Source organism: Planococcus citri, chromosome 5 (assembly GCF_950023065.1).
Source record: "Planococcus citri chromosome 5, ihPlaCitr1.1, whole genome shotgun sequence".
Lineage (NCBI taxonomy): Eukaryota > Metazoa > Arthropoda > Insecta > Hemiptera > Pseudococcidae > Planococcus > Planococcus citri.
Window position 1 is genome coordinate 62,308,365 of NC_088681.1, and position 26,344 is coordinate 62,334,708.

At 34.0% G+C, this 26,344-nt stretch overlaps 4 protein-coding genes across 4 annotated transcripts in view; 1 reads left to right on the forward strand and 3 right to left on the reverse strand.

Moving 5' to 3' along the window:
- LOC135848027 (uncharacterized) overlaps positions 1–10,266 on the forward strand; it is a 623,146-nt gene extending 612,880 nt beyond the window's left edge. Inside the window, exon 8 of the mRNA XM_065367799.1 lies at positions 3,338–10,266. The gene's annotated coding sequence lies outside the window, so the exon portion shown is untranslated. The remainder of the gene's footprint in view (positions 1–3,337) is intronic.
- A 5,455-nt stretch (positions 10,267–15,721) lies between these two features.
- Positions 15,722–26,344, reverse strand: part of LOC135849512 (G-protein coupled receptor dmsr-1-like) — a 387,918-nt gene continuing 377,295 nt past the window's right edge. Inside the window, exons 5-10 of the mRNA XM_065369987.1 lie at positions 17,054–17,370; positions 16,798–16,959; positions 16,549–16,696; positions 16,347–16,458; positions 16,014–16,256; positions 15,722–15,910 (exon numbers count right to left, since the gene is read on the reverse strand). The gene's annotated coding sequence lies outside the window, so the exon portion shown is untranslated. The remainder of the gene's footprint in view (positions 15,911–16,013; positions 16,257–16,346; positions 16,459–16,548; positions 16,697–16,797; positions 16,960–17,053; positions 17,371–26,344) is intronic.
- Positions 15,755–17,135, reverse strand: LOC135848422 (carbonic anhydrase 13-like). Its single transcript, XM_065368324.1, has 6 exons — positions 17,054–17,135; positions 16,798–16,959; positions 16,549–16,696; positions 16,347–16,458; positions 16,014–16,256; positions 15,755–15,910 (listed from the first exon to the last, which is right to left on the reverse strand). The coding sequence occupies exons 1-6, from the start codon at positions 17,133–17,135 to the stop codon at positions 15,755–15,757; spliced, it is 903 nt and encodes a 300-aa protein (XP_065224396.1).
- Positions 19,155–23,033, reverse strand: LOC135847540 (uncharacterized). Its single transcript, XM_065367101.1, has 6 exons — positions 22,717–23,033; positions 22,077–22,244; positions 21,822–21,969; positions 19,927–20,035; positions 19,577–19,816; positions 19,155–19,501 (listed from the first exon to the last, which is right to left on the reverse strand). The coding sequence occupies exons 1-6, from the start codon at positions 22,790–22,792 to the stop codon at positions 19,337–19,339; spliced, it is 906 nt and encodes a 301-aa protein (XP_065223173.1). The 5' UTR covers positions 22,793–23,033; the 3' UTR covers positions 19,155–19,336.

Below are 26,344 nucleotides of genomic sequence, written 5' to 3' on the forward strand. Positions count from 1 at the left end.
AAAAAGTAGTGTTTTAACAACAGGCATAGCATTTCCGGCAAAAGTTCTGAAACTTCAATAACACTTCTCTCAGCCCCATTCCAACCGATTTTGAAAATTTTTCAGTATGTTATGTATATCCTTATTAGGTATCCCCACAAAAATTTTCAACCCCCTCCCCTTATATTTACCCTTCAAAATGGCGTATTTCAACTAATATTATGCTTTTTAACAATAATAAAAATAAAAATTGAGGCGGCCAAGTGTTCTGTAGAGGGGTAGATGAGTGTAGCAAAAAATCTGACGTCATATTCGTGCTCAACGGTATCTAATCATAAGAAAACTATACCCTACTCATTAATTCTTAGTTATTTTCCCTAAAATTCCCATTTTACCCCCAACCCTCCCTATGACACATTTTTACACCATTTTGAATGGTAAATATGAGGGGAGGGGGTTAAAATTTTTTGTGGGGATACCTAATAAGGATATACATAACATACTGAAAAATTTTCAAAATCGGTTGGAATGGGGCTGAGAAAAGTGTTATTGAAGTTTCAGAAAAGGGGGGCTCTCCAAAAAGGGGAGGGGGTGTGGATCTGAAACTTTCCACGCGGAAGTTTCTCAATGGTACCTACCTCCCATGCTAATATCAACTCGAACGATTTCGGTGACCATTTCACCCCTCTTAGGCGCCTATAGCCTTTATGTATTTTTCAGAGAACCCCTTCATTTGAATGGTTGCAGTTTCGCCCCTCTTGAACATACAAGGGAAGTTGATACATCATTACATCGGAAATTCGACGTAGATTCTTTTATCTAGCCACTTATTTTTCGCTAAAATGCAATGCGGGGGAGAAAATGGCGAAAAACTGATTTCGGGGGAAGTTCCACTCCCTTTGAGGGGGTTCCGGACCCCGTAGGGGCCAGGATTTTTAGTAGGTTGTTGAGGGGACCTCTGTGAAGAATATCTGCGAAAGATCGGTTTAATATTAATTTTTGCTGCAAAAATGTCTTTAATGACTGGACTACACCACGAATACACGTAGCTTAACTTTTGCCGGAAAGCTATGCCTGTTGTTAAAACACTACTTTTTTTGATAAAATCACCCAAAATGACTAAATTGTATTAAAATATCGCATTCGCATATCATCTTGGTTAAACACATGTATTTAAGACCATTTCAGCTCAAAGTTTGAAAAAATTCACTTTAGAACTTTTTTCAGGGGTTCTCAAAGTTCGCCACCCCCAAAAGTGATCTGCAACAATGAGGTCAAAAATTGACTTGAAATAAAAATTCAAGCATGCCAGTCGATTAAGAAGTAAAATTCAACATATTTGCCGCAAACCGGACCTCGATAGCTTTTCATGGTTTCCCAAAATATGGACCTCAAAAAAAAGTCAAAAATTGAATTTTTCGATATGAGCCAAGTTAGTGAGGGGGTTGCAACTGATATCAATTGAACTTACTACTAGTAGCAATAAACCATGAAAAGGGCATTAGCGGGGCTCGACGGGAAGGGTCAAAAAAGGGGGTTTCAAAATTTTCAATAATAGAAATACCCCCACCACAACCCCCAAAAAGGTCAAAAATGAAAAAAGCGTTACGTGCTGCATTGCTTACCCTTAAAGCAACATATATTCGCTACTTTTAATTTTTTACATTTTCGAGCAGTGGTTCTAAAAATTTTTGAAATTTTCGACTTTGGGCCCACCCCACAGCCCCCCTATGGGCTTTTCTGGGAAAATATCGCCTAATATTAATACTAGGGACCATCCCCTATGAGAAAAGGCCATTCAAGTCTCGAAGTAGCGAGGGGCACGAAAATGCCCATAATGACCCTCCTTCTTTCAGAAAAAAAAACAATCAAAAAATGGAATGGCGTGTTGATTGCTGTTGATTTGAAGTTTTTAAGTCCAAATAATACATTTATTTTTTGATATAAACCCTCAGTGCCCTTTCAACCCTCCCCCCCCGCAATTTTGAAAATTGATATAACGTGTCCATTCTCCTCTATTCATGATCACTGAGAGTTCAAATATGAGATTAATTTTTGGGTTAAACAACTCATTGAAAGAATTCTGTGCTGATGAGAAAACAGACTGAAGATGAAAGTATTGTTGGAAGAAAGTGTAGTTATACCATGGTGCTGTGTGTTTAGTTCGTACGAGTATATTTCGTGTTTTTTGGTAAAATCATACCTAAAAGTAATAATACTTCGTGCCCAGTGATTTTTATTTATTTTTTAAAAATTCGTATCTTCGCATCGAACGCGTGCTTTTTTCAATGAAAAATGTGTTCAAATCATAAATTTTCTGGGGAAAATGCTGAAATTATTTTGTTTCATTGAACAACTTTCACGTTGTTCAATTTTTTTTAAAAATGCTCTCAAGAATAATTACAGAAATGATAAAAACAATTAATTGAAAATTTTATAGTTGTGCAATGTTATGCACAAAAAATTAGATGATAGGTATTATGATTGAATTAATTGAGAAAATTTTGCTCGAAATGTTTCAAAATATTTCGAGCAGAAATTGACTGAGAAATGTTGAAATTAAAATCCAAAGAATTCAAACAGACAGAAAATAAAAGCTAAATATCTGCAAACGTTTTCTGAAACAGAAAATCAATTTTTGTACAGAGAACCTGAAGAATTGCTGAAATCAAACGATAAAATGATGAGATAAATTTCAAAGTGAGCTCATCGAGTTATCTCAAAATGTGCTCAAATTCGTGCTAAAATGACTCGAAATTGATTTACGATAAAATTTTTGCCGAAACTGGCCAAAAAAAAACAAATTTGAGCACAATTGGACCTGAAAACGAGAACAAGTTGATATTGACTGCACAAAGGATCAAATAACTCAACGTTTAAATATCAAGAAATGCTTCCAAAATTAACCAGAAAAGCTCCGAAATTGACTATAAATCCGCCAGAAGACACTTCCAGCTAAAAAAATTACTCAAAATAACCAAACGACTGTCCAACTTTAGCCCTCTATCAGAATATCTTCGAAAAAAGACAACCAGCAGAAACAACTGACTGTATTTTCGACGATTTCAAGTTATTATTGGTATAAAACCTCGCGCATAGTTTACAGAAGATGAACAAATACACGCTTATTAATGCTTCGCTATTCGTCGTATAGTAGTTGGGGGTAGAGGTAGATTTAACTCGCACTCGCATCACAGTAGAATAGTCAAACGAGGAAGGGAGAGCTTGAAGCTTGGCTATATTCACTTTATAGTATAGACGTATAGACGTACACGTAGTAAGTGCTTATAATACAGAACGCGATGCGACGCGACGTATTATATCCGGAGAAAATTGAATATTTAATGTAATTTTGCAGGTTCCATTGTAGCGAAAAGAGAAGAGAGAGATTCGTAATAGCAGTAAATTTTCTATTGAAATTCATGGAAAAATGTGGTGGTCGTGGTCGTCCCCTAGTCCCTGGTACCCGACTCAGGCCCCGTGACGAGTGTGTGCAGCGCAAGCGGTCGATTTTCGCGTGTGTACTGTTCGACGTTCGTCTTACTACATACTTATTATGTTATGTACACCTACGTCTCGTCGTATAGTTGTACCTGCTACCCCGTAGTATAATAATACAAATACGAGTCGAATCAAGAAGAGTATACATATTAATAAATATGGTATATTGGTCGATCGAGCAAATCAACTGTACGTGGAAAAAAAGTGCTGGTAAAGGGAAAGAGATGTTTATAATATAGTCAAAATATTATCGTATTTTTTTTTTTTTTTACATTATTGTTAATTTATTCAACGTTATGAACTCTCTGTTGTAATCGAAAAGACTTTTGTAAATAACGAATATATTTCTGTAAACGGCGACGAGGTCGATTCCAGATGACACGAGTGGGTTTATAGGATGACGGAGAGGGAGGGGGTATTTTTAATTTGAATATACGATACAGGGTGTATCGTGTCAAAGTTAGATTCCTCCAGTTGCGATATATGTAGAACACCAATTTTGAGTTCATGTATGAATGTTTGCATATTGTCTTGGCACAAAAGGAGCTGAGTTGATTTTATTTTTATCAACTTTCCTCGAATTGAATCAATTCGGGGTGACTCAATTCATGGAAGTGTTGGAGAAAAAATATGAAAAAATTAACTGAAAGTTTCAAGTGAAGATCCATTAATGGTAATATTTATTACAAAAATGAGAATCTATATTTTCACGAATTAAAAGCCCAATGGAATGAAGACCCATGATAAGAGTAGTACATAGTTTTTGGGAAATAATGTATTTTGAAAAAATATGTGTATGTCCACTGTCCAGTTGAGCCCTTATTCCACCAGATCTTCAAATGTAAAAAAGAAATTGTCATGCTGAAATGAATCATGAGAAAAAATCCAGTTTTTCATTTCTAAAAAGGGGGAAGGGAGGGCTTGAAAAATTGGAACCACCAAAAAGAATGTCTAGAAATACACTCTCTAAATACACTCGCCAAATTTCTGCCTCCTGGAGCAGTTTGGGAGGCTTCCAACACCAACATACGAGATTCTAAGACTATTTTGAAGAAAAAAAAGATGAAAATCAAGTTTTTTGTAGAGTGGGAGATATACGGGAGAGGGAATGGGGGGGGGGTAGAAAGTTGAAACTCTTCAAAAGTCACATCCAAGACACTTTTCGAATGTACATGTCTGATTTCAACCTCCTAGGTCAAATTTAGAAGGCTCCATTTACGACACAAAATCAACAAAAAAATCATTTTAAAAAAGGCACGAAAACTTATTTTCTCACAGTTAAAAAAGAGTGATGACTGATGAGGGGTTGAAAAATTGAATAAATCTGAAAGACACGTCTAGAACACCTTGCGGATATCTGGAAAAAAGTCAAAAAAAATTATTTTTATATATTTCTGTGGATTTTCACCACTGGTGAATTTTTGAGAATTTTTTGAGTAGTGCCCTTTGCTCCATGGCCATTGAAATCATTTGAAAATGTGTTTTTCCCCACCTGAAGTGGTCAATTCTGATCAATTTTTTTCCCTCGTAATATTATATCATCGAAGACGTAGAACTTTGTCGTCAATTTAAATTTGGACCCAATTCATCAATATTTTTTTCTTGTTCTATCATTTTTATTAGAAATGAATCGAATCGCTCCATTTTGGGAACCTCTGACATCCCTTCCAAGTATTTTCTACAGCGAATTTGGAAATCTGCAATATTTTTCTCCTAATTTGCATTTCCCAGTTTGAAAAAATTTACCACCCTCCCCCCCCCTCAAAGGTAGTAAAAAATCAACGATTTCCGAATTCGCAGGAGGCTGATTTTTGGATATGGTGTGCAACTTTTGATTTCTTATCAATTGATTCAAATTTTGACTTTTTTCGTTCTTCAACCCCCCCCCTCCTCATCCCTTGAGAATTCTGACATCCGCGAATTTCAAGTCCGGGTCACCCTTTCTCAAATCTTTTGAATTCAACTCCAAATCAAGTCCAAACACTAAATTTAAGCGAATTCGGTTGCATTGACTCCAGTTGAGGTGGTCTAAATGTGCAGGAGGCTGGAAAAAACCTGCAATAAAATGATATAATATTTTTAAAAATTCAATATGGGTGCCTAAAATTTATGATAATGGACTTCTGGGATTCTGAAACAGATTTTGTGGAGAGTCGCACCGAAAATCTTTGGTTTCTTTCAGAGGCCCCTGAGTTTTTCTTGATTCTGAGGAAAATCAGTCTATGAGCATATCTAATTTGGGTCAACAAAGGGTCCCATGAAAACAAAAGGGAACAAATCTTGTACGACAGGAAATTTCCTATCAGTAAATTTCAGCTGAATTTTTCTCTTGAGAACTTAGTTTTTGAGGTATTTTGCTTCCATAAAGTTGAACTTTCATCTTTGATTCCAAATATCTCGAAAACTAAAGCTTCCTGAGGGAAAATATCAATTAAGGAAGTATGAGGATCCTTTGGGTAAAACAATCAGAGTCAAAATTGTACGACATGAAATTTTCTACCAGGAAAGTTCAGCTACAGGATGTCCAATAGATCATACAAGTCATGTAGAAGTCTTGCATTAGCAAAAATATTTCAAAAAAAATGTATTATATGTATTTGAACAATTGAACATACAAAATCTTGATAAACCACCTTTTACGTATTTTTGTAAGCAATCTGAATGAAAATGATGAAAATAACTTGTCAAAAGAAATTTTTTTCTTTTTTTCCACAAAAAATGGCCACATTTTGTTAGATAACTGAGAATTTCAACTTTTTCTCTAGAAGTTTGTTTGTGGTAATTTTTTTCACAAAAAATTGATCATTTTTTTCACTAAAAATAATTGTTGTTTTTTACTAAAAATGCCATGTTTTCTCGCTAAAGTGGAAATTTCTCATTGCTTACCAATGATAGTCACTTTTTAGCCCCTCCTCCAAAAAAATCCACATTTCTCTGTCACTAACGATGATAGTGATTTTTTTAAACCAAAAATTTTCTTTTTTTTTAAAACCAAAAATATATTTTTCCCACTGAAATGGTCAAATTTTGTTCTTCAATAATTGACACGTTTTTTTTTCACCTAAAATATGTCGATTCCCCCCCCCTTTCCCTCAAAATTGTCATTTTCCATTAAAAAATTATTTTTCCCTGTTGAAATGAAGAGTTCTCTCGATTTTATCCTAAAAATGTCCCCAATTTTGCTCACTTGAAATTATTGTTTTTTCTGTCATTTTTTAGAGAAAATCTTCTCACAAAACATTACAATTTTTTATTTGGGGGGGGGGAGGGTAGGGAGGAAGGTGATCGAATATGCTTTATTTATTGTGTTATTAGGAGAAAAAGTCGTATATTTGGGTCTCGAAAATTTGTTAGACTGCCTGAGTTACTCGTACATTCAATGGCGTAACCAAGGGAGGCTGAAGAGGCCATGTCCCCCTTGCGAGCCAAAATTTAAAATAAAACATGCAAAATGGTCTTTTTATCGTTATTTGGACCCATTTTTTCGAAAAATTTTCGCTCGAGAAGTAATTTTATCTTCATCTTAATAAAATCATTTTCATAGGGTATATCGAAATGTTTTCAGAAAATACTCGTACCTCTAATTTCGACGTTTCATCCCTAAAAATCTAGTTTTGCCCCCTGCCTGAAAAAATCCTGGCAACGTCACTGGTTACATTTTCCTCTGGAGAGTTCAATTTTAGAGATATTTTGCTTCAAAAGTCGAAATCACATATTTTGGCTCAAATTTTTAAGCTTCTTAGGGAAAAATGTAAGTACCTAATCCAACTTTGTGTAGATGGAATATATTTTAATCCACAATTTTGGTTGTAGGTAGGTCTATACATATTAATTTTTTTATATCAAAATTTCCATCTTTTTTTTTGAAACCCGATTTTATTGTATTTTAAAAATTTATGGCCCTAAATTTTCCAAAACTGAACTTTCTGAGAAAAAAGTTGCTCAACACTACTTTGTTTCTGTAAAACCCTTTGGATTACAGCACTTTGAAAATTTCAATCAATCGCAGTGTTTCTTTATTTTTGAAATATTTTTCCCAGCTCCTGTACTTTCAAGAATATGCAAACATTCCTACCCATAATCAAGATACGTTGCCTACGTCACATTAGCAAGGAGCTCACTCTAATACGGGACATCCTGTATGTGTACATCCTACATATACAGAGAAGATACGCGTGATCCGGAATACATCACCGTAGGATTATTTTTCTAGCCGAAATGAGAATAAACCACCCCTCTCTACTTCTCCTTCATAATCCAAAAGTCTACGAAAAAGTGTTGATTTATATTATGCTCGTTTAGTCGACTAAAATTAGCTTATCTCCGAGAACACTTTAAAAACCGTTGTTTATTTTTAATAAACTTATATTATACTCTGTGTCTCGTAAAGTTTTGGGTAAACATTGATTCTGGTTATTAAAAATGTGGTCTAGTTGAACCGATCTCGTCGCCGACCATAAGAAAGTAACCTTCGAACGGTGTGGTGAAAATTTGTCGAGTTAAGAAGGAGGGTCATTATGGGCATTTTCGTGCCCCTCGCTACTTCGAGACTTGAATGGCCTTTTCTCATAGGGGATGGTCCCTAGTATTAATATTAGGCGATATTTTCCCAGAAAAGCCCATAGGGGGGCTGTGGGGTGGGCCCAAAGTCGAAAATTTCAAAAATTTTTAGAACCACTGCTCGAAAATGTAAAAAATTAAAAGTAGCGAATATATGTTGCTTTAAGGGTAAGCAATGCAGCACGTAACGCTTTTTTCATTTTTGACCTTTTTGGGGGTTGTGGTGGGGGTATTTCTATTATTGAAAATTTTGAAACCCCCTTTTTTGACCCTTCCCGTCGAGCCCCGCTAATGCCCTTTTCATGGTTTATTGCTACTAGTAGTAAGTTCAATTGATATCAGTTGCAACCCCCTCACTAACTTGGCTCATATCGAAAAATTCAATTTTTGACTTTTTTTTGAGGTCCATATTTTGGGAAACCATGAAAAGCTATCGAGGTCCGGTTTGCGGCAAATATGTTGAATTTTACTTCTTAATCGACTGGCATGCTTGAATTTTTATTTCAAGTCAATTTTTGACCTCATTGTTGCAGATCACTTTTGGGGGTGGCGAACTTTGAGAACCCCTGAAAAAAGTTCTAAAGTGAATTTTTTCAAACTTTGAGCTGAAATGGTCTTAAATACATGTGTTTAACCAAGATGATATGCGAATGCGATATTTTAATACAATTTAGTCATTTTGGGTGATTTTATCAAAAAAAGTAGTGTTTTAACAACAGGCATAGCTTTCCGGCAAAAGTTAAGCTACGTGTATTCGTGGTGTAGTCCAGTCATTAAAGACATTTTTGCAGCAAAAATTAATATTAAACCGATCTTTCGCAGATATTCTTCACAGAGGTCCCCTCAACAACCTACTAAAAATCCTGGCCCCTACGGGGTCCGGAACCCCCTCAAAGGGAGTGGAACTTCCCCCGAAATCAGTTTTTCGCCATTTTCTCCCCCGCATTGCATTTTAGCGAAAAATAAGTGGCTAGATAAAAGAATCTACGTCGAATTTCCGATGTAATGATGTATCAACTTCCCTTGTATGTTCAAGAGGGGCGAAACTGCAACCATTCAAATGAAGGGGTTCTCTGAAAAATACATAAAGGCTATAGGCGCCTAAGAGGGGTGAAATGGTCACCGAAATCGTTCGAGTTGATATTAGCATGGGAGGTAGGTACCATTGAGAAACTTCCGCGTGGAAAGTTTCAGATCCACACCCCCTCCCCTTTTTGGAGAGCCCCCCTTTTCTGAAACTTCAATAACACTTTTCTCAGCCCCATTCCAACCGATTTTGAAAATTTTTCAGTATGTTATGTATATCCTTATTAGGTATCCCCACAAAAATTTTTAACCCCCTCCCCTCATATTTACCATTCAAAATGGTGTAAAAATGTGTCATAGGGAGGGTTGGGGGTAAAATGGGAATTTTAGGGAAAATAACTAAGAATTAATGAGTAGGGTATAGTTTTCTTATGATTAGATACCGTTGAGCACGAATATGACGTCAGATTTTTTGCTACACTCATCTACCCCTCTACAGAACACTTGGCCGCCTCAATTTTTATTTTTATTATTGTTAAAAAGCATAATATTAGTTGAAATACGCCATTTTGAAGGGTAAATATAAGGGGAGGGGGTTGAAAATTTTTGTGGGGATACCTAATAAGGATATACATAACATACTGAAAAATTTTCAAAATCGGTTGGAATGGGGCTGAGAGAAGTGTTATTGAAGTTTCAGAACTTTTGCCGGAAATGCTATGCCTGTTGTTAAAACACTACTTTTTTTGATAAAATCACCCAAAATGACTAAATTGTATTAAAATATCGCATTCGCATATCATCTTGGTTAAACACATGTATTTAAGACCATTTCAGCTCAAAGTTTGAAAAAATTCACTTTAGAACTTTTTTCAGGGGTTCTCAAAGTTCGCCACCCCCAAAAGTGATCTGCAACAATGAGGTCAAAAATTGACTTGAAATAAAAATTCAAGCATGCCAGTCGATTAAGAAGTAAAATTCAACATATTTGCCGCAAACCGGACCTCGATAGCTTTTCATGGTTTCCCAAAATATGGACCTCAAAAAAAAGTCAAAAATTGAATTTTTCGATATGAGCCAAGTTAGTGAGGGGGTTGCAACTGATATCAATTGAACTTACTACTAGTAGCAATAAACCATGAAAAGGGCATTAGCGGGGCTCGACGGGAAGGGTCAAAAAAGGGGGTTTCAAAATTTTCAATAATAGAAATACCCCCACCACAACCCCCAAAAAGGTCAAAAATGAAAAAAGCGTTACGTGCTGCATTGCTTACCCTTAAAGCAACATATATTCGCTACTTTTAATTTTTTACATTTTCGAGCAGTGGTTCTAAAAATTTTTGAAATTTTCGACTTTGGGCCCACCCCACAGCCCCCCTATGGGCTTTTCTGGGAAAATATCGCCTAATATTAATACTAGGGACCATCCCCTATGAGAAAAGGCCATTCAAGTCTCGAAGTAGCGAGGGGCACGAAAATGCCCATAATGACCCTCCTTCTTTGTTTGATTAATAATGCATGATGTGTTTATTGCCCGTCTTCCAACAACTTTTTGTCGTTATATTTGTTTGTATTTTAAAAGAATTTTTTTCTGTTTTTTTTCTCGTATGTATTTTTTAACGTGTATTATTTTACTTACCTACCTACCTACCTACCTACCTGTACCTACCTAATTGTTTTTACACGATGTGCAATCTCCTGGCACGATAATACGCGAATACGAATACTGCTGAGTACTTACCTCCCTCCAGAGGTGAGGAGGAGTATATTGTGGTGTATTTATGATTGTTTTTTAAAATTTATTTACCAACGTACGATGATTTTCGGCGTATGTATCTGTTTTGTTTGTTTGTTGGGCCCCCCTGTTTTTATTATCGCTTCGTTAAGTAATACTTACACGATATTTTACTTTGGTAGAGTGCGCGATGGAGGAAATTCCTATATTAAATTAGGCGTGTGTAGCTTTAACGTGTGCGTGGATATGGATACCCAGATGAGTTTTATTGTTATTATACCTATGTGTGTTTTATGGTAGAAATATGTACGTCAAAGTTACCATTATTTTGAACGGGTGTGTGTGTGTGTGTGTGTGAAGGTGTAATATTACAATAGTGATGAGGCGAGCATTTTTCATTGTTTTTTATGATTTTGGGTTTCAAAATTTTAATAAGAAAATATAAACGAGCATTTGTGTAAGTCGTACGTATTAAAGCGTTAATAATTTTTATTTTTTAATCGCATTATTTGATAAGTTTTCGATTGGAACAAGTATTTTTTTTCTTTCTTCTATTTCGATACTATACGCCATCGTCTTCCTCGCATTATGAGAATTTTACGCAGGTTTTTTTTTGTCGCCCTATCTGTAATATTTTTTTTCCTTCATTGAAAGCTTTCCTGATTACCTACCCATCTGGTTTTTTTTTTGTGGTATACCTTGTACCTACCTATGATGATTTTCCAAGAGACATAGAGTAATAACAATCAAATACGCTGATGTCAATTATTATTCCTTTTGTGTGTGAACGTGTTTACATTTCAACGATGTGGCTTTTTCTCACTGTAAAAAATTTGTACGCGGTATGTGTCAGATTTAATAAAGGTATTTCTGTTCTGTGTTTATTTTTTTTGAAATTTTAACCTAGAAACTGAGTATATATTTTTATGCTGGGTTTGTGAAGAACTAAGGATGCAATCTGAAAGTGGAAAATTAAAGCTGGAAACGCTATCGTGCTACGATATCGAGTACCAAAATTTATGTTTGGGTGGAACTTACGCTATCTGGTGGTTGAAAATTGGAACTAATGAAGCTTTTTGCTGGAAAAAGCTCGATTTGTGGAAATACGAGGTGATTCGAAAGTAGGTACCTTACCTACGTCATAGATTTCGGTTAAACGATATTGAATATGGTAGGTACTAAAAGTGGTGTTTCGATGGAACTTACGCCATCTAACGGCTGAAAATAGAAACTACAGAAGCTTTTTGCTCGAGAAAGCTCGATTTTTTTGTACAAAATATACAAGGTGATTCAAAAGCAATTCATGCTGATTTGTGTTTTTTGAGACGAAAATATTTTAAATCTCTACATTCGTTTACCTATTTGAGAAAATGGAAATATCGAAATAGAATTGGGTCAGCTTCTCCTCCCCCTCCCCCCGTTTCGAAAAACATTATATGAGAAACTGATAATTTTTTTGAAGTAAATGATCGTGAAATCGTGTTTGTGAGACCCTGGGGATCATTCTTCATTACTTGAAAAGTTATTTTTGAGTTAATTTTGATAGTTTCAGATAATTCTGCTAAATCTTGGGTTTATAAATGTTTCATCGTTCTTCGTCTTACTACATAAAATTTGTAAAAATTGCCAAAAGTTTCGTTTGTTGTTGAAAATAGTATTTTTTCAAAAAAATCACAAAAATTCACAACCCCTCTCCCCCCACCAAAAAAAATTACCCAAAAATATGACTTTTCTACCAGGAATTGCCAACAAATTCATGGTTGGCCTTTTCACTAAAAAGTTGAAAAAAATCTTGTTCTCATTTTAGGAAAACAAAAAAACAAAAAAACAAAGTGCTCTGTTTGAGGGCATTAAATTTTTCCTTCAAGGATCGTACAGTAAAATTATTGGGAAAAGATGTCGAAAAAAGTTCTCAAATAATGAAATTTTATAGCAAATTTTTTGATCCAATTGACTTTTATATTCTTCTCCTACACCCTTATAGGTATATTTGGCTTTAGAAATCTACATAAACACTTATGGAAAATTCTCAATTTTAAAAGTGAGTGATGACTCAATCTCTCTTTTTTTTGAGATATCATCAATTTATTATATTTTTTAGTTCAGATTCACCCATCCCATGAAAATTCTAGAAACTTGTCCATGAAACTTCTCACAGGTGTCGAAAAAATTGATGACAAATTTGATTAACTTGCATTTGTGAATTAACGGAGAGTGAAAGGTCAAGTCAGAATTTCGATAATTACTGAAAATATTTTGTATGGATTCAGTGGACGACTTTGGTTAAAAATTTGTTTCTATGGGAGTTTTATTCGGACAGGGGGGATAAAACCTTCGCAAATTGAAGAAGGGAGGGGGTGAATCTTTAGTGTATGTGTTTATTTTTTGATTCTGAACAACTTGTAATCTCTTGAATGAGATTCTATTTGGTGTAGTTTTGATAAAAACCACCAAAAACTGTATTTGGGGACCTGATTTTTGAAATTGGAGGAGAGGGAAGGCTTGGGTCGGAATTTTCTAAAGTAACTAAAATGTTTGTAATACTCACAATCAGACGTTCCTATTTTTGTTTGGAAAATTTTCAAAAGTTTTCTAAAAAATTCTCACTTTTTCAAAAACTGACAAATAATTTTAATTTTTCAAAAAATGACTTGAGATTTTTTTGCTAAAAAATTCAAAAAGTCCCACTTTTTCCCCCAAATTGTCCAAAAGGTCTTGCTTTTCGACAAAAATTGCGAAAATGTATGTTTTTTTGACAATAATTGCCAAGAAATTCTGCTTTTTGCTAAAATGATCAATAAAAGGAATTGCCTTTTGAAAAAAATTGACAAAAACCCTTGCTTTGTACTAAAACAAAACTGCTGAAACATCTCGCATTTTTCCAAAAAAGTTTCAAAATCCTCACTGTTTTTTCAAAAATGTTTCAAGAGTTAAGCTCGTTTGCCTGAAATAATTTCCAGAAAGTTCTTCCTTTTACTAAAATGTCCAAAGTTTTGTTTTTTGCCAAAATTTGTCTGAAGGTATATTTTTTTCAAAAATGACAAAAATGTTTTCTTTCTAGCAAAATGGCTAAAAAGTGTAACTATAGTTTTTTTTTTTCAGATAATTTCACAATGTCTGGAGTTTTTCCAAACATTATTTTCTTGCAGCTAAATACATCGTACCAAAAAGTTTGGCTTCCTCATTGAAATTTTCAGTCTTAATTTTTGGAAAAAATCATCAAAAATTCACAAAAAAATTTACTTTTGAAAAAAATGGCTGAAGATTTTACCTTTTTTTTCGCAGAAAATACCAAAAAGTCTCACTTTTTCCCACCAATTGTACAAAAGCCATACTTTTTCGAAAAAAATTACGAAAAAGTAAGTGTCATTTTTTTGCTGATAATTGTCAAGCAATCCTACTTTTTGATAAAATCGTCAAAAGCTCGTTTTTTTGCAAAAAATTTACAACAATTCTCGCTTCTTAACAAAATTCCTAAGAAATTTCACTTTTTTCCAAAAAAAAATCTAAAAAGTCTTGACTTTTTTCCAAGTCCAGAAGTCTTGTTTTTTCGGCAGAAATTGCAAAAAAATATGTATCATTTTTCTGTCACTAATTATAGGCAGGTACCTACGTCTTATATTGTGTGCGTTTTAAAAGTCCTGTTTCTTGTTACAATTATGAAAGTCTTGCTTTTAGATAAAAATGTTTGCTTTCTAGCAAAATTGCTCGAAAGATCTCACTTTTTTTCAAAAATTACCCAAAAATCTCTCTTTTTACCAGAAATTTTTAAAAAATAAGATACCTAGGTATAATCTTTTTTTGTAAAAATTCTCGCATTTTAAAAAATAGGTAAAAGTGCTTGGTTTTTAGTAAAATTACTAATAATTGTTGTTTTTTGCAGAAAAATCCAAAAAAACTCATTTTTTTCGAAAATTGTCCATTACTTAGCCTTGTTTTTTTTGCCAGAAATTGCAAACATTCTCACCTTGTTGGCAAAAGTTGCCAAAATATCTTGTCTCTAAAAGTTGGACCAGATAATGTGTTCTAAAATTTTGAAATTTTGGTCCTTCTTTTGTAGAGACCCTACGTTAATGTTGTTAATTTCTCTTTTCTGATTACAGGCTTTGTACGCGATTAAATTTTATTTTGGCTCGCAAGCGAAAAATCGCCGCAGACGTAGGTAGGTGAATGTACAGATAAGGCCATTTATACTGATAAATTGATAAAACGACAGGTGCACCTGCATTGGAAGTTGATAAAGCGTGCGAGACATTTGCGCGTAGATCGCTTTGTGTTGTGTTGATTGATACGTAGTTCGTCGATGAGTAAGTGTCGCATATCGAATGAATCATGTAATTCGTGATTCAAATTCACTTTTTTACATGTTTGACGTGAGATACAAAAAAGGTATACGACCGGTAAAAGTGTAACTCGGCTTTTGATTCGGTTTTCTTGTGCGGTGTAAACGTAATTCGCGTTAAGTTTCGTCACCTTCATTAAAGATTTTTTTTTGAATTGTTTCGATATTCGTTTATTATACTGGAATGTGTAATTATTGGTGCTGTGATAACGTGATATCGATGAAGATCGCTGTGAAATTTTTCCACCAGGATGCTGTTCTGTGGGTAAGTGATTTTAACATGAAATATTAATTGTTTGAATATTTTTATTTCCAAAAACTCTTGCTATTTTATTCACCAAAACATTATATAGGTATCTATTACCTACCCACAGTTTTCTTTAACAATAATTTTGCTTTTATCGAAAACCGCCAAAAAGTTTTGTTTAATTCAACTCCCAAGAATTGTTAAGAATGATTGATTTGCAAACAGTTTCAAAGAAGTCTCACTTTCTACCCAAAAATAGTCAAAGTCTCGCTTTTTGTCAGTTTTTTATGGTTCAAAATGAATATTTTTTGATAAATTCAGGAATACATCATTTTATGTTGTCTCGATATCAAATATTTATTTTTCAATGTCCTAGTATAGATGGTATTTTAACTAAATTTGGTATTTTCAATATTCCTCGAGATTGCACTACTGGTCTTCTTCCAACTGGAACTTGTTCAACTCGATTAATCAAAGGCTTCTCGTTATAATCGAGTAATGACAGAAACGTTTCTCGGAACTGAAATTTGAGCAATCGTTGTACGAATAGTGATGAGAAACATTAAGCTAAATTAGGTAAATGTGTTGAAAGATTTTTGAATACAAGCAATTAGGCATAATACCTGTTGTTTCGATATAAAATGAGTCGGATTCAGAGAAGTGACAATGACAGTGGCGCAAGAATAAGATGCTCCAGTCGATTCATTGCCATAAGCTCCCGGATAAACGAAATAATGTGTTGTAGGAGGGAAATGGAGATAGAACTGGAAAGCATCTAGAAGAAGGAGATCGGTTGTTGAGCCGGCTTTCTGGATTTTTTTGAAAGTTTTCACCAATGGAGTAAATGCTGGATTTGGAATCGATCCCTGAAATCAGAGCGTCATCTGTGAAATAATCTATAATGATCGGAATCTCATTAGTTGAACTTTAATTTTTTTAGAAGTCGATTTACTCACCTTGACAAATATACGAAATGTGAGTTGGACGACGCCGTTTCGAAAATTAAAAGCGTTACGAAGTGATCCGTACTTCACGTTGTAATAATAAATGTAAACTTCCAACGGTGTGCTCGATCAGAAAACAAAAATTATCTACGAGAGCCTACCTATATCTAATGGTCCCTAAAATTGGCAATTTGAGGTCTGTTTACTTACTTACCCATTTTTACCATTCACCGAGTTGGTGGAAATTCCGTCGAAACTACCGGCCCAATAAAATCGAATCTTTTCCAGAACGTACAAGTTTATACCCAATACCCCTCCAATTATGAGATTCGATGTTTTGGCTTGATTCAAGAAGACTTCAGCTGCAGGTGAGGAGAATTTATTCGACCATCTTTTAGATTCTTATTTTATACCATTCGTAAGTTGAAACTTTGCCTTATTATTATTCATAGATGAAACCAACCCGAATATCCGGTATTTTTGAGAAAAGCTTTTTCATATCCATTGACCAAAAGAATTACTGGAAAAGTTGTGATATTTTTCACCTCGCTGACTTCTATGTTAATGGGGCCTGGGGTTTTGAGAGGTATCGGGTAAAGTCCACTGAATGGCAGGAATCTTCCAACTGAAAGGCAAGCGAGTGAGTCGATTATGAATCGATTAGACGAGTGTGAATTTTCAATTACCTATTGATTCAACTGGATTAATTTTGTACGTACTTGTGGCGTTGGAAAATCCGCCAAAGGTGAGGTAAATAATTGAAGAAAAGATCAACCAGTTTTTGCAAATGTACGAGTACATTTCCTCGTTGGAAAAAGAACGAATTTTCGTATTATTTTGTCATAAATTAAGGCAAGTAAAAGAACCACGAACACGTTTTGAGCATGTTTGCTCCTAAAACTGATAAATTCGACTACATTTTCACTATTTTTGATAGAGAATTAAGTGTTTTATTTTCATTCAGCATGAGCATGTTATCTTCCGTTCGGTTATTTAATTATTATCATTTTTTTTTGTTTTTTTTTTTTTGTTTTTCCTCGGTCTTATCATTCAAGGTGTATTAATTGTGGTGTATTTTCGCTGCGTTATCACGTTTTACAAAATATAACTTGGAAGAACGAAAAACGAATCCGCTCGCAATTTTCAGGATTTTGATTTTATTGAAAATTTCTTTTTGAATGATCTAGAATTGAAAGAAAGAAATCAAAATTGAAATTTTCGCCAAAATGTCTTAGTTTTCTAATTTTTTTTTAACCAAATTTTTAAATTTTTCATTAATTCTCTTCTTCTTTCGCAGTTTTGATTTTTCCCCCATTTTTTCATGAAATTCGCAGAATTGAAAAGGAACAATTGAAAATAGTATATTTCCGCCTACAACAGAAATATTTGGAAGAACATCCTGTTTTTTCATCTATTTTTCCTTTCTTTTAGAGAGTTTTATTTTAGAACTGAAAATTATTTATTGAAATTTGATTAAGTGTTGATGGGTTAACTGTACTTTTAATGTTTCAACTTGTATTTTAAAGATAATTCAACGAATTTTTATTCAAGTTTTGTTGAACTTTGTCAAATTTCCATGGGAATTTTTCTAATTTTTGGTAATTTTTTGTAATTTTAATGATTATTTGAGTATTATTTTTACATCATTTTGACACATTTTATGGGTACACTTTATTGTGTATTTTTGAGAAATTTTGCCAAAGTTTTTATGTTTGGCAATTTTCAGTGATTTTGTGGCTTTTTCGAGTATTCTATTTTTTTACATCATTTTGATCTGCATCAAACTCCTCTCCTTGTATTTTTGGCAACTTTTAATAAAATATCACAATTTTTGGGCGATTTACAGTAATTTTCTACTTGAAAATATCATGAAAAATGTTTAAAAATTTAATGGAGCAACGTTAAAACTTTATGAATTTTATTTTCTTGTCATTTTTTTTATTTTGTAATAATATTCTGAGGTTCAATTTTTGATGCAAGTATAATAAAGTTCTATACTTTTAAATACCATAGGCAGTATTTTTCTTTCTTTTTGAAAATGAATTTTCTTAAAACTTTTTGGGCCACCGTGAGGTGAAAATTACTCTGCGAGATTCACTTTTCATTCATTTTTTTTTATTATTGGGTCGAAGAAGTCAGTTAAAAAATTTTCACGGTATTCAATCCATTTTCCACACAGCTCGTCTCAAAATTTTGATCGCCCAGAAAATGATTAGAGTGCTCACTTTGGTATTATTTATTGACAAATTTTTGGAATGAGATGATTCTGCCATTTTTTTGGAGGAGGAGGGGGGTGAAGGGAGGGATGAAATTGAAACTTTCTAGATAAGAGCCACCTTGCCTCACGTAAAAATTGCACAATTTGTGGAAAACGAAAGCGAATGTTTCCTTTTTGGCGATAAATTTTTATGATGTAAGAGTTATCGGTGTTGCGCCAATGTCAATGTTAGAGTGTACTAGTAATTTTCCATGTTTTTCATTTTTTTCTGATATATTTCGAGGAAAAGTTATTTTTAACGCAGATTATTACAAAAGTTCTTAATTTTCCTATACTCGATATTAAATATGGATCTAGGAGAATCACCATCTTGGAGAATTTTTCATTCAGAATTCAATCTTTTTAGCTCGAAAATCGATTTTTTGGTCATTTGAATGGAATCTGTTCCCATTCTGCTTCCTCTTATTGCTTATCTTTTGGATCAGCCTTCAAAACTGTTGTCATTCGCCATTGATTTCTTTTTTGTGATGACCATTTAAGAGGGACAAGAACTCTTTTGCCAGTTTTATAAGTAATACTTTTATTGAAACACAGTGTTTTAATTTCGGAAAACTTTATTGTAGATCTGGTTCTCAATGATGACAAAATGTAAGTATTTTCTAAACGAAGTCAGGATGAAAAAAATAAACTTTTCTGGATTTGATGCCAGGTACTTGTCATTTGAAGAGAATAATAATCTGTCATCTCTTGTTCGCAACTTGAAATTACCTATGTACTTACATTTTTAATTACTTCCACTCAAAGATGGGTACGTTTTGCCATTTGACGTTGGTTTCTTGACCAAACCTCGGCTATGTGCCACTGGTCTGCGCCCTACAGGGTGCTGTGAAGCTTGGGTGATCAATTTATTACCATCAGAGCCTCTCACCTTCAAGAATGTGTCCTTGAACTGTAATATCAATGGTAACATTTTCAAACTACTTTCAAAGCTCAGAAAATGTACGCAAGTTAGCAGAATTTTCACCTGTTCTAGAGATATATACTGAGCTCGATTAAAAAAAGGTACGATGGAAGTGGAGCAATAAAATGGTTTTTGAGTATTCGGATCTAGAACCTGTCCTGGATACACGAAGTACCTGGTGTTGGAAGGAAAATAGAAATACCATTCAAAAACAGCTTGCAGATTGATTGCAACTTTTCCAGGTTTTTGAATTTTCTTCATAGCCGCAGCGAATGGTTCAAATGCGGGGTTTGGCTTCGATCCCTGTACATCATTTATATGGACATTAATTATACCTACCTAATTTGGTACTTTCATATTTTGTGAAGATGATAAATTGAAATTAAAAACTTTATAAATTTATAACAGCTTACAATATAAATCCGGATATTCGTTTTGAACATACCGTCGCGGTATTTCAAAGCTTCGGTGTACGATTTGTATTTCTGATTGACGTATACGATCAATACTTCTAAAGGAGAGCTGAAAATATAAATATTTAGAATGATATGGAGTGTTGGTGACATTTCTATGAGAGTAGGTATATTTATCGGACGAGCTGAAAAAAATGTTGGCATTATTTCATTTCACTTCTCATTCGCTGAAAAAATATCTCACAGCAAAGGATGGATTTCTTAACGGGTTGTTTTAAGCCCACCTAAAGGGGAAGGGGGAGGAGAATAAACGTTGGCCAAAAAAATTGAAATTTTTCCAGCCTCATATTGAGGTGATTTTTTGGCTATTTATTTTTCACAAGTATAAAGTCGTGCCTTTTTGTCACAAACGCAGAGAAACTGTTGTTTTTTTGCATTTTAAAATTGTAATTTGGAATAAATTTTCTAATCATCCTCTTGCTCTTTCAGAATTTTGAATTTTTGGTTTCAAATTTTCTAGTTCTCTTGGAAAATGGGGAAAATTTTGACTAATGAAATGTCAAGATTTTCTGCCTCCTTCCCTCTCCCCCCCCCAAAAAAAATAAGAAAAATTAAGCGCTTGTTTTCCATTTCAGAATTTTGGATTTTTTGCATGTTTTTTGTTCCCTTAAAAAAATTGACCTAAATAAGTTTGACTCGAATAAATTTTGGTTGGTCCACCCTGTCCGTTCAAATTGAAGCATTTGAAAAAATGTCATCCTAAAAATCGTGATTTTTTGCCAAAAGTGTCAAGATTGCCAAAATATAATTATCAATTATTTCCTGTTTTTCCATTCAATAGAATTTTAAACATTTTCGTTCATTCTCTTCGCGTATTTTAATTTTTTTTTATGGCTCATCTTTTTTAAAAACGGAAAAATTTTGACCTCACCCCTTTACCCCTCTTTTTTGAAATTGAATCATGATTTTTAAATCCTGCTTTTACATGCTACTCTGTTTGTTAGACATCTGGCTTTGTTTTAAGTTTTTAAAACGAAAACAGACGTTTTGGAATAATTATGTTCCAAAAAGGGGGAAAAAAGTTGAATTCAAATCCCTGATGTCAATCTGCATAAGGAAAAGAGAAGGAGGGCTTGAGGTGTAAATTCGAATCAATTTTTTGAACTGAAATTCTCAAAATCTCACCCCCCCCCCTAAATGAACCGATTTAGCTATGTTTTGAAGCGAATAATCAACTCGAGAAAGTTTTTTCAAAATATTTTCATTGTATAGTTGCCTTCGCGAATCACCTCAATTTTGACTCTGGATCCGTTTGATAGTCCCTTTGTCTTCACTATATCACCTAATATGAGCAGAATTTGAAAATCATTATTGTGATGTGTACAGATGCTGTACTAAGAATCAAAGAATCTCAAGAAGGATAAAAATTTTAAGCACATTTGGGTAGAAATTTCTAAGAACTTTGAACGAATCCAATCGAAAATCAGAGGAACAGTTTGTGTTTATTTTTGTCAAAAAAAAAAAAAAAGAATAGCAAAATGTTGAGTCGTCAAAATTATTTTTTTGAAATCTTTAGGCTATACTACTTTCTGATTTGAACCAAATTAAGCTAGATCGGAAAAAATTGACACCCCTTCCCCCTTCCTCTTTCTCCCCATTTTGTTTATGGTTGATGTTGAAAACGAGCCAGAAAATTAGAGTCTAGTAAGTTTGAATGTGAGAAGATCATTAATTCGAGAGACTGGATAGGTTTAAGTACCTTAGATCGTAGTGAGGATTTCCAATATCAAGAGTTTTTTTTTGTTCGATGAACTTTCATTTTGAAATTTTAAACGTTCTTGTGTCATTCTTTGTATGTAGTGGTACAACGAGGGATTATTTACTCAAGCACTCACCCATTTTTTCCATTGATAGAGGTATAAGCCACACCATTAGTATTATTTGTCCAGCGAAATACGGTTCTAAGGTATGTATACGTGCTTTTACCCAAAGGTCCCCCTTGAACGATATTTGTGGTGTAATTATTCTTCAAAACTGCTATCACTGTAATATCATTCGAGAAATTATCTCATCGTTAAAGGTTAAAGTGGGTAGGCCTACACATTGTATGATCCGTATTTCATTCTTGAGAGTACGATGTATCGTTTTACCCGCGGTTCCGGCGTTTATCAAGTAAGCATCTTCTTGCCCATTGTTTCCTGAATATGTTATTGGCGGATACCTGTAGTACGGGTACGTCAATCCGGAAATGATATTTATTGGTTCTGGAGTCTTAGCAGGTATTGGATAAAATCCACTGAATGGTAGGAATCTCCCAACTGATGAAAAAATTTTACTCCAATGTAAATGAAGAGTGATATTCCAAAACTCGCTTTGTCCATTTTCACAACTTTTCAGGAGAGAGGAAAAACAGTTTCCCTTTAAACGGGTAACTTGGCTTTTTAGGCGAGTTTAGCACTTTATTTGGGTGGATTTATGATGTAGGAGTATAGGTATACATTTCATCCACTAAATACTACTGAAAAAAATTTCAATAAAAATGGACAAAACGCGTTTTGGAACGTTATTTTTTAAACAATTTTCAGTGAATTGGCTATTTAGGTGAGTTTAACACCTCATTTTGGTAGGTTGATGATGTAGGAATGTGAGTTGATACTTCATCTACCAGGTACCACTGAAAACCCAACTTTGATAAAAATGGACAAAGCGAGTTTTGGAATATATCACTCTTCAAATAAATTATCAATGTTTTGGTAAAAAAATAAAATAAATACAATAATGTGAATTTACTTGACGTTGAGGTTGATGCTGATGCTGCCAATGTGACGAGTACCAACAGAATGATGATGCTACTGAGCACGCGCATTTTAAATTTCGATGATTTGAAAATGGTGAAAGTGCGAATTTTCTTCTGTTGAACGCTTGGTAAACTACATGTTACTGTGTACGTATGTTCCTACTGTGTAGGTTCGTGAGGATAAGATGTTTTTTTTTTTGTGAATTTTCATAAGGTCAGGCCATGTTACTTAGTTGTGTTATCTTAATATTTGTGTTTTGTTCAAAAGCACGACGTTTTATGCTAAACGGAACTGAAAGTGACTATTTAAATAGCCTCTTTACAGTGATAAGTTTTTACGTATATGGTAAGGAAATATTTAGTTTTATGTCAGACAGTATTTCTGGATTTCCTTAAAAAGTTTAGGCAACTTATCGCCACCGCAATAGATGTTTGAAATTTGATTTTGAAAATTCGGTAGACTAATTTCTTAATTTCAACATTCAAGTAAATGAATTGTTCTCATCTCAATTTCCCCTTGAAATTTTAAAACAAAATTTCTCTAAACTCACAAATAGGTACCTAATAATTATAAATATTTTATTGCCAAAAATGTCAGTTTCTTATGAAATTTTTCCACTGAAGCTCGAAATTCTAAAATGAAAATTTTCCCTTGTGAGCTATCGAATTTTTCATGAAAAAGAAACGAAGTGTTGCGTCTAAATTTTTCCGTCGAGGGTGCTGAAAAAAAGTTTCGTTTGATGAAATTTCCAGCAAATTTATTAATAACTTGGCCGGTCGCTTCCATCTGTTTTTTTAAAGGCTTTGAAAATGTACATAAATGTAGGCATTTAATTGTGTTGAAAAGATTGATTTCCAAAGTGATGCTGACTTGATTTCAACCTTTTTTTCAAATATGTATCACATTATAATTATTTTCTACATCCAACATCTAGTTTTTAAAATTCTTGAAATATTCGCTGAATTACTTGGGGATGTTGAAGAGTTGAGTACTTACTTTTTTGTAATGATCAAATGCGGAAATGTGAATGTTGAAAAGAGCTAATTGAAGAGAGTTTGGCAAAATTCCCTGTCTATTTACTGATCCCTTTCAAACATTTTTGGGTATTTCAAAATTTTTTACGTCATCCTTTTGATGAGAATTCTTCACGAATGTAGTAAATTGTCTTCTAAGTATTGCGTCCCTCACCTTATTTCGAAATAGGTACTTATCTCGATGACTACCAAATTGTGGGAGGGTTACACTAGCCTGGCATAATGACATATGAAGCAATCGCACCCCAACCCCCGTCCTCATCAAAGATCTTCTACGACAATTTTGTTCAAGGGAACATCTTGGAGAACATTTTAAAGCAAACTTTCCAGAAGAAAAGTTGGCCTTATACTAACAAAATGGCGACTATTTTGATTGATAGGTTCACCGAAATCGCAGATTTTGCTTTCCAACGTAGCACTTGCACAAAATCACCATGCCAAATTTCAAGTGCTAATGTGTATTTTTCGATTTTTACTGAACTTTAAAAAATCGAATTTAGGCCCAAAAGTGATGGAAAAAAATCAACATTTTATCAAATTGGTCTACAGGAAGCTGAAATTTGGGATATGCTCTATTTTTGACCAGTCAAATCGATTGGAAACGGTTTGAAACCGTTTCGAGCAGTTCGTGGAGCCTTCGGCAGATTTTTGAAACTTGAAATTACCACAAAATTTCATAAAATGAAGTTGGAAAGCTGAAACTCCAATTTCAACATGCTATTAAGTCGACTGCGGGTGGTTTCCAGTCGTTTTGAAGCTTCCAATTACTTTTTGGAAATTACTGGCGCCTCCAGCAGTTCTTTAAGAATTGTAATTTCCATAAAATTTGACTAAATGGAATTGAAAGTCGAATATAGTTGACTACTTAAGTACCCAAAAAGTTGAAAAATCTGTTAAAAGAAAAAAGTAACCATAGTGGTGTTAGCAATGTTGTTAGTGTCAGTGGCAGTGACAGTAATGGTGTTAATGAGACTACTGTGTATGTGAAAAACCTAACTGATGTGGTGTTCTCCAAAGAAGAATTGGATCTTCTAAACAAGGGTCTAAAATTCTCTTTACCACCCATGAGGCCTCCTATTGAAGATATTATTTCTGATGTGGATGCTTCATTGTGGAGAGAGACCTCAGAAACAAAAATCAGCATAAAGAAAGAAGTGGTAGACATCATCAAAACCCATAAACCAACAAGAATTCCATTTCATCCCCACAACAACACCATCAAAAGCTTGAGACAGAAAGGTGTCTACTATATGAAAGCAGACAAGGGAAACACCGTAGTGATAATGAAGAAAGATGAATACTTGGAAAAGTGTGAAACCCTTCTTAATGAAGGACCTTATGAGAAGTTAAAAAGTGATCCTGTGGATAAAATGGTGAAAGAAGTGAAAAGTTTGGTGAAAACTACTCCCTTCCTTAATAACACTCCTTTTCCTTCCAATCCTAAAGTTCCTAAAATGTACTGTCTTCCCAAGATCCATAAACCTAACTATCCTATGAGACCAATTGTGGCCAATATCAACTCTCCTTCCTATAACATTGCCAAAAAACTCCTTTGTAACCTCCAAAACCTTCCTTTTCCTGAAACTCTTCAAGTTAAAAATAATTATGAACTTGCAGAAAAACTGCAAGGGATTACTATTAATGACACAGACAGGCTCATATCTTTTGATGTACAAAATCTTTTCCCCAGTGTGCCTATTCCTGAGACTTTAGAAATGATAGAAAACTGGCTAAAAGAACAAAATATCAACAAAAAAGAAATAACCCATTATATGAATACTATAAAATTATGCACTTCCCAAAACATTTTCCAAATAAATGGAACTTACTACAAACAAACAGGAGGCACAGCTATGGGCAACCCCTTATCTCCCTTTTTGGCAAATTTTTTCATGAGCCACCTTGAGACAAAATTCAAAAAGAACAATAAAAACTTTCCCAAAGCATGGTTTAGATATGTTGATGACATCCTGTGTATCATTCCTGAAGACTTCAACATTGAGGAATTCCTCAATGCTTTAAATAGTCTCTATCCTACCATCAAATTCACTTATGAGCTTGAACAACAAAACAAACTCCCTTTTCTGGACATGTTAATCATTAGACATTCTGACCATCTTGAATTTGATATCTATAGAAAACCCACCCACACCAATAACTACATTCCTTCAGACTCTTTCCAGCCTTGGAACCAAAAATTTGCTGCTTTCAACAGCATGATACACAGGTGTTTAAATCTCCCCCTAAATAAAAATAACCAAAATAAAGAAATAAAAAACATCATGTCTATTGCTTCCAACCTTGGCTACACAAAAACATCTATCCAAAAACTTATAAGAAAACATGAAAACAAAAAACTAATCAGAGATGCCACAACTTTTATTGCTGAAAAAGATGATGTCAAAAGAGTTAGGATCAGTTACTATCCCCCTCTCACAAATAAAATGAAAACAGTCTTCAGAAAACACAACATACAACCCATTTTCACCAATGATAACAAAATTAAAAACCTTCTTGGTAACACTAAAGACAAAGACAAACCTGAAGACTGTAGTGGCATCTACAAAATCAAATGTAAAGATTGCC

Bases quoted from the DNA above. Each gene is read 5' to 3' on its own strand.
- LOC135848422 (XM_065368324.1), bottom strand. From the start codon at position 17,135: ATGTACTCGTACATTTGCAAAAACTGGTTGATCTTTTCTTCAATTATT. The intron at 16,960-17,053 runs GTACGTACAAAA...CTTGCCTTTCAG, and splicing joins CGGATTTTCCAACGCCACAA to TTGGAAGATTCCTGCCATTC. The intron at 16,257-16,346 runs GTGAGTAAATCG...CTCTGATTTCAG, and splicing joins CATTTCGTATATTTGTCAAG to GGATCGATTCCAAATCCAGC.
- LOC135847540 (XM_065367101.1), bottom strand. From the start codon at position 22,792: ATGCGCGTGCTCAGTAGCATCATCATTCTGTTGGTACTCGTCACATTG. The intron at 21,970-22,076 runs GTAAAACGATAC...ATGATATTACAG, and splicing joins GATAAACGCCGGAACCGCGG to TGATAGCAGTTTTGAAGAAT. The intron at 20,036-21,821 runs GTGAGTGCTTGA...TTATATTTTCAG, and splicing joins TCTATCAATGGAAAAAATGG to CTCTCCTTTAGAAGTATTGA.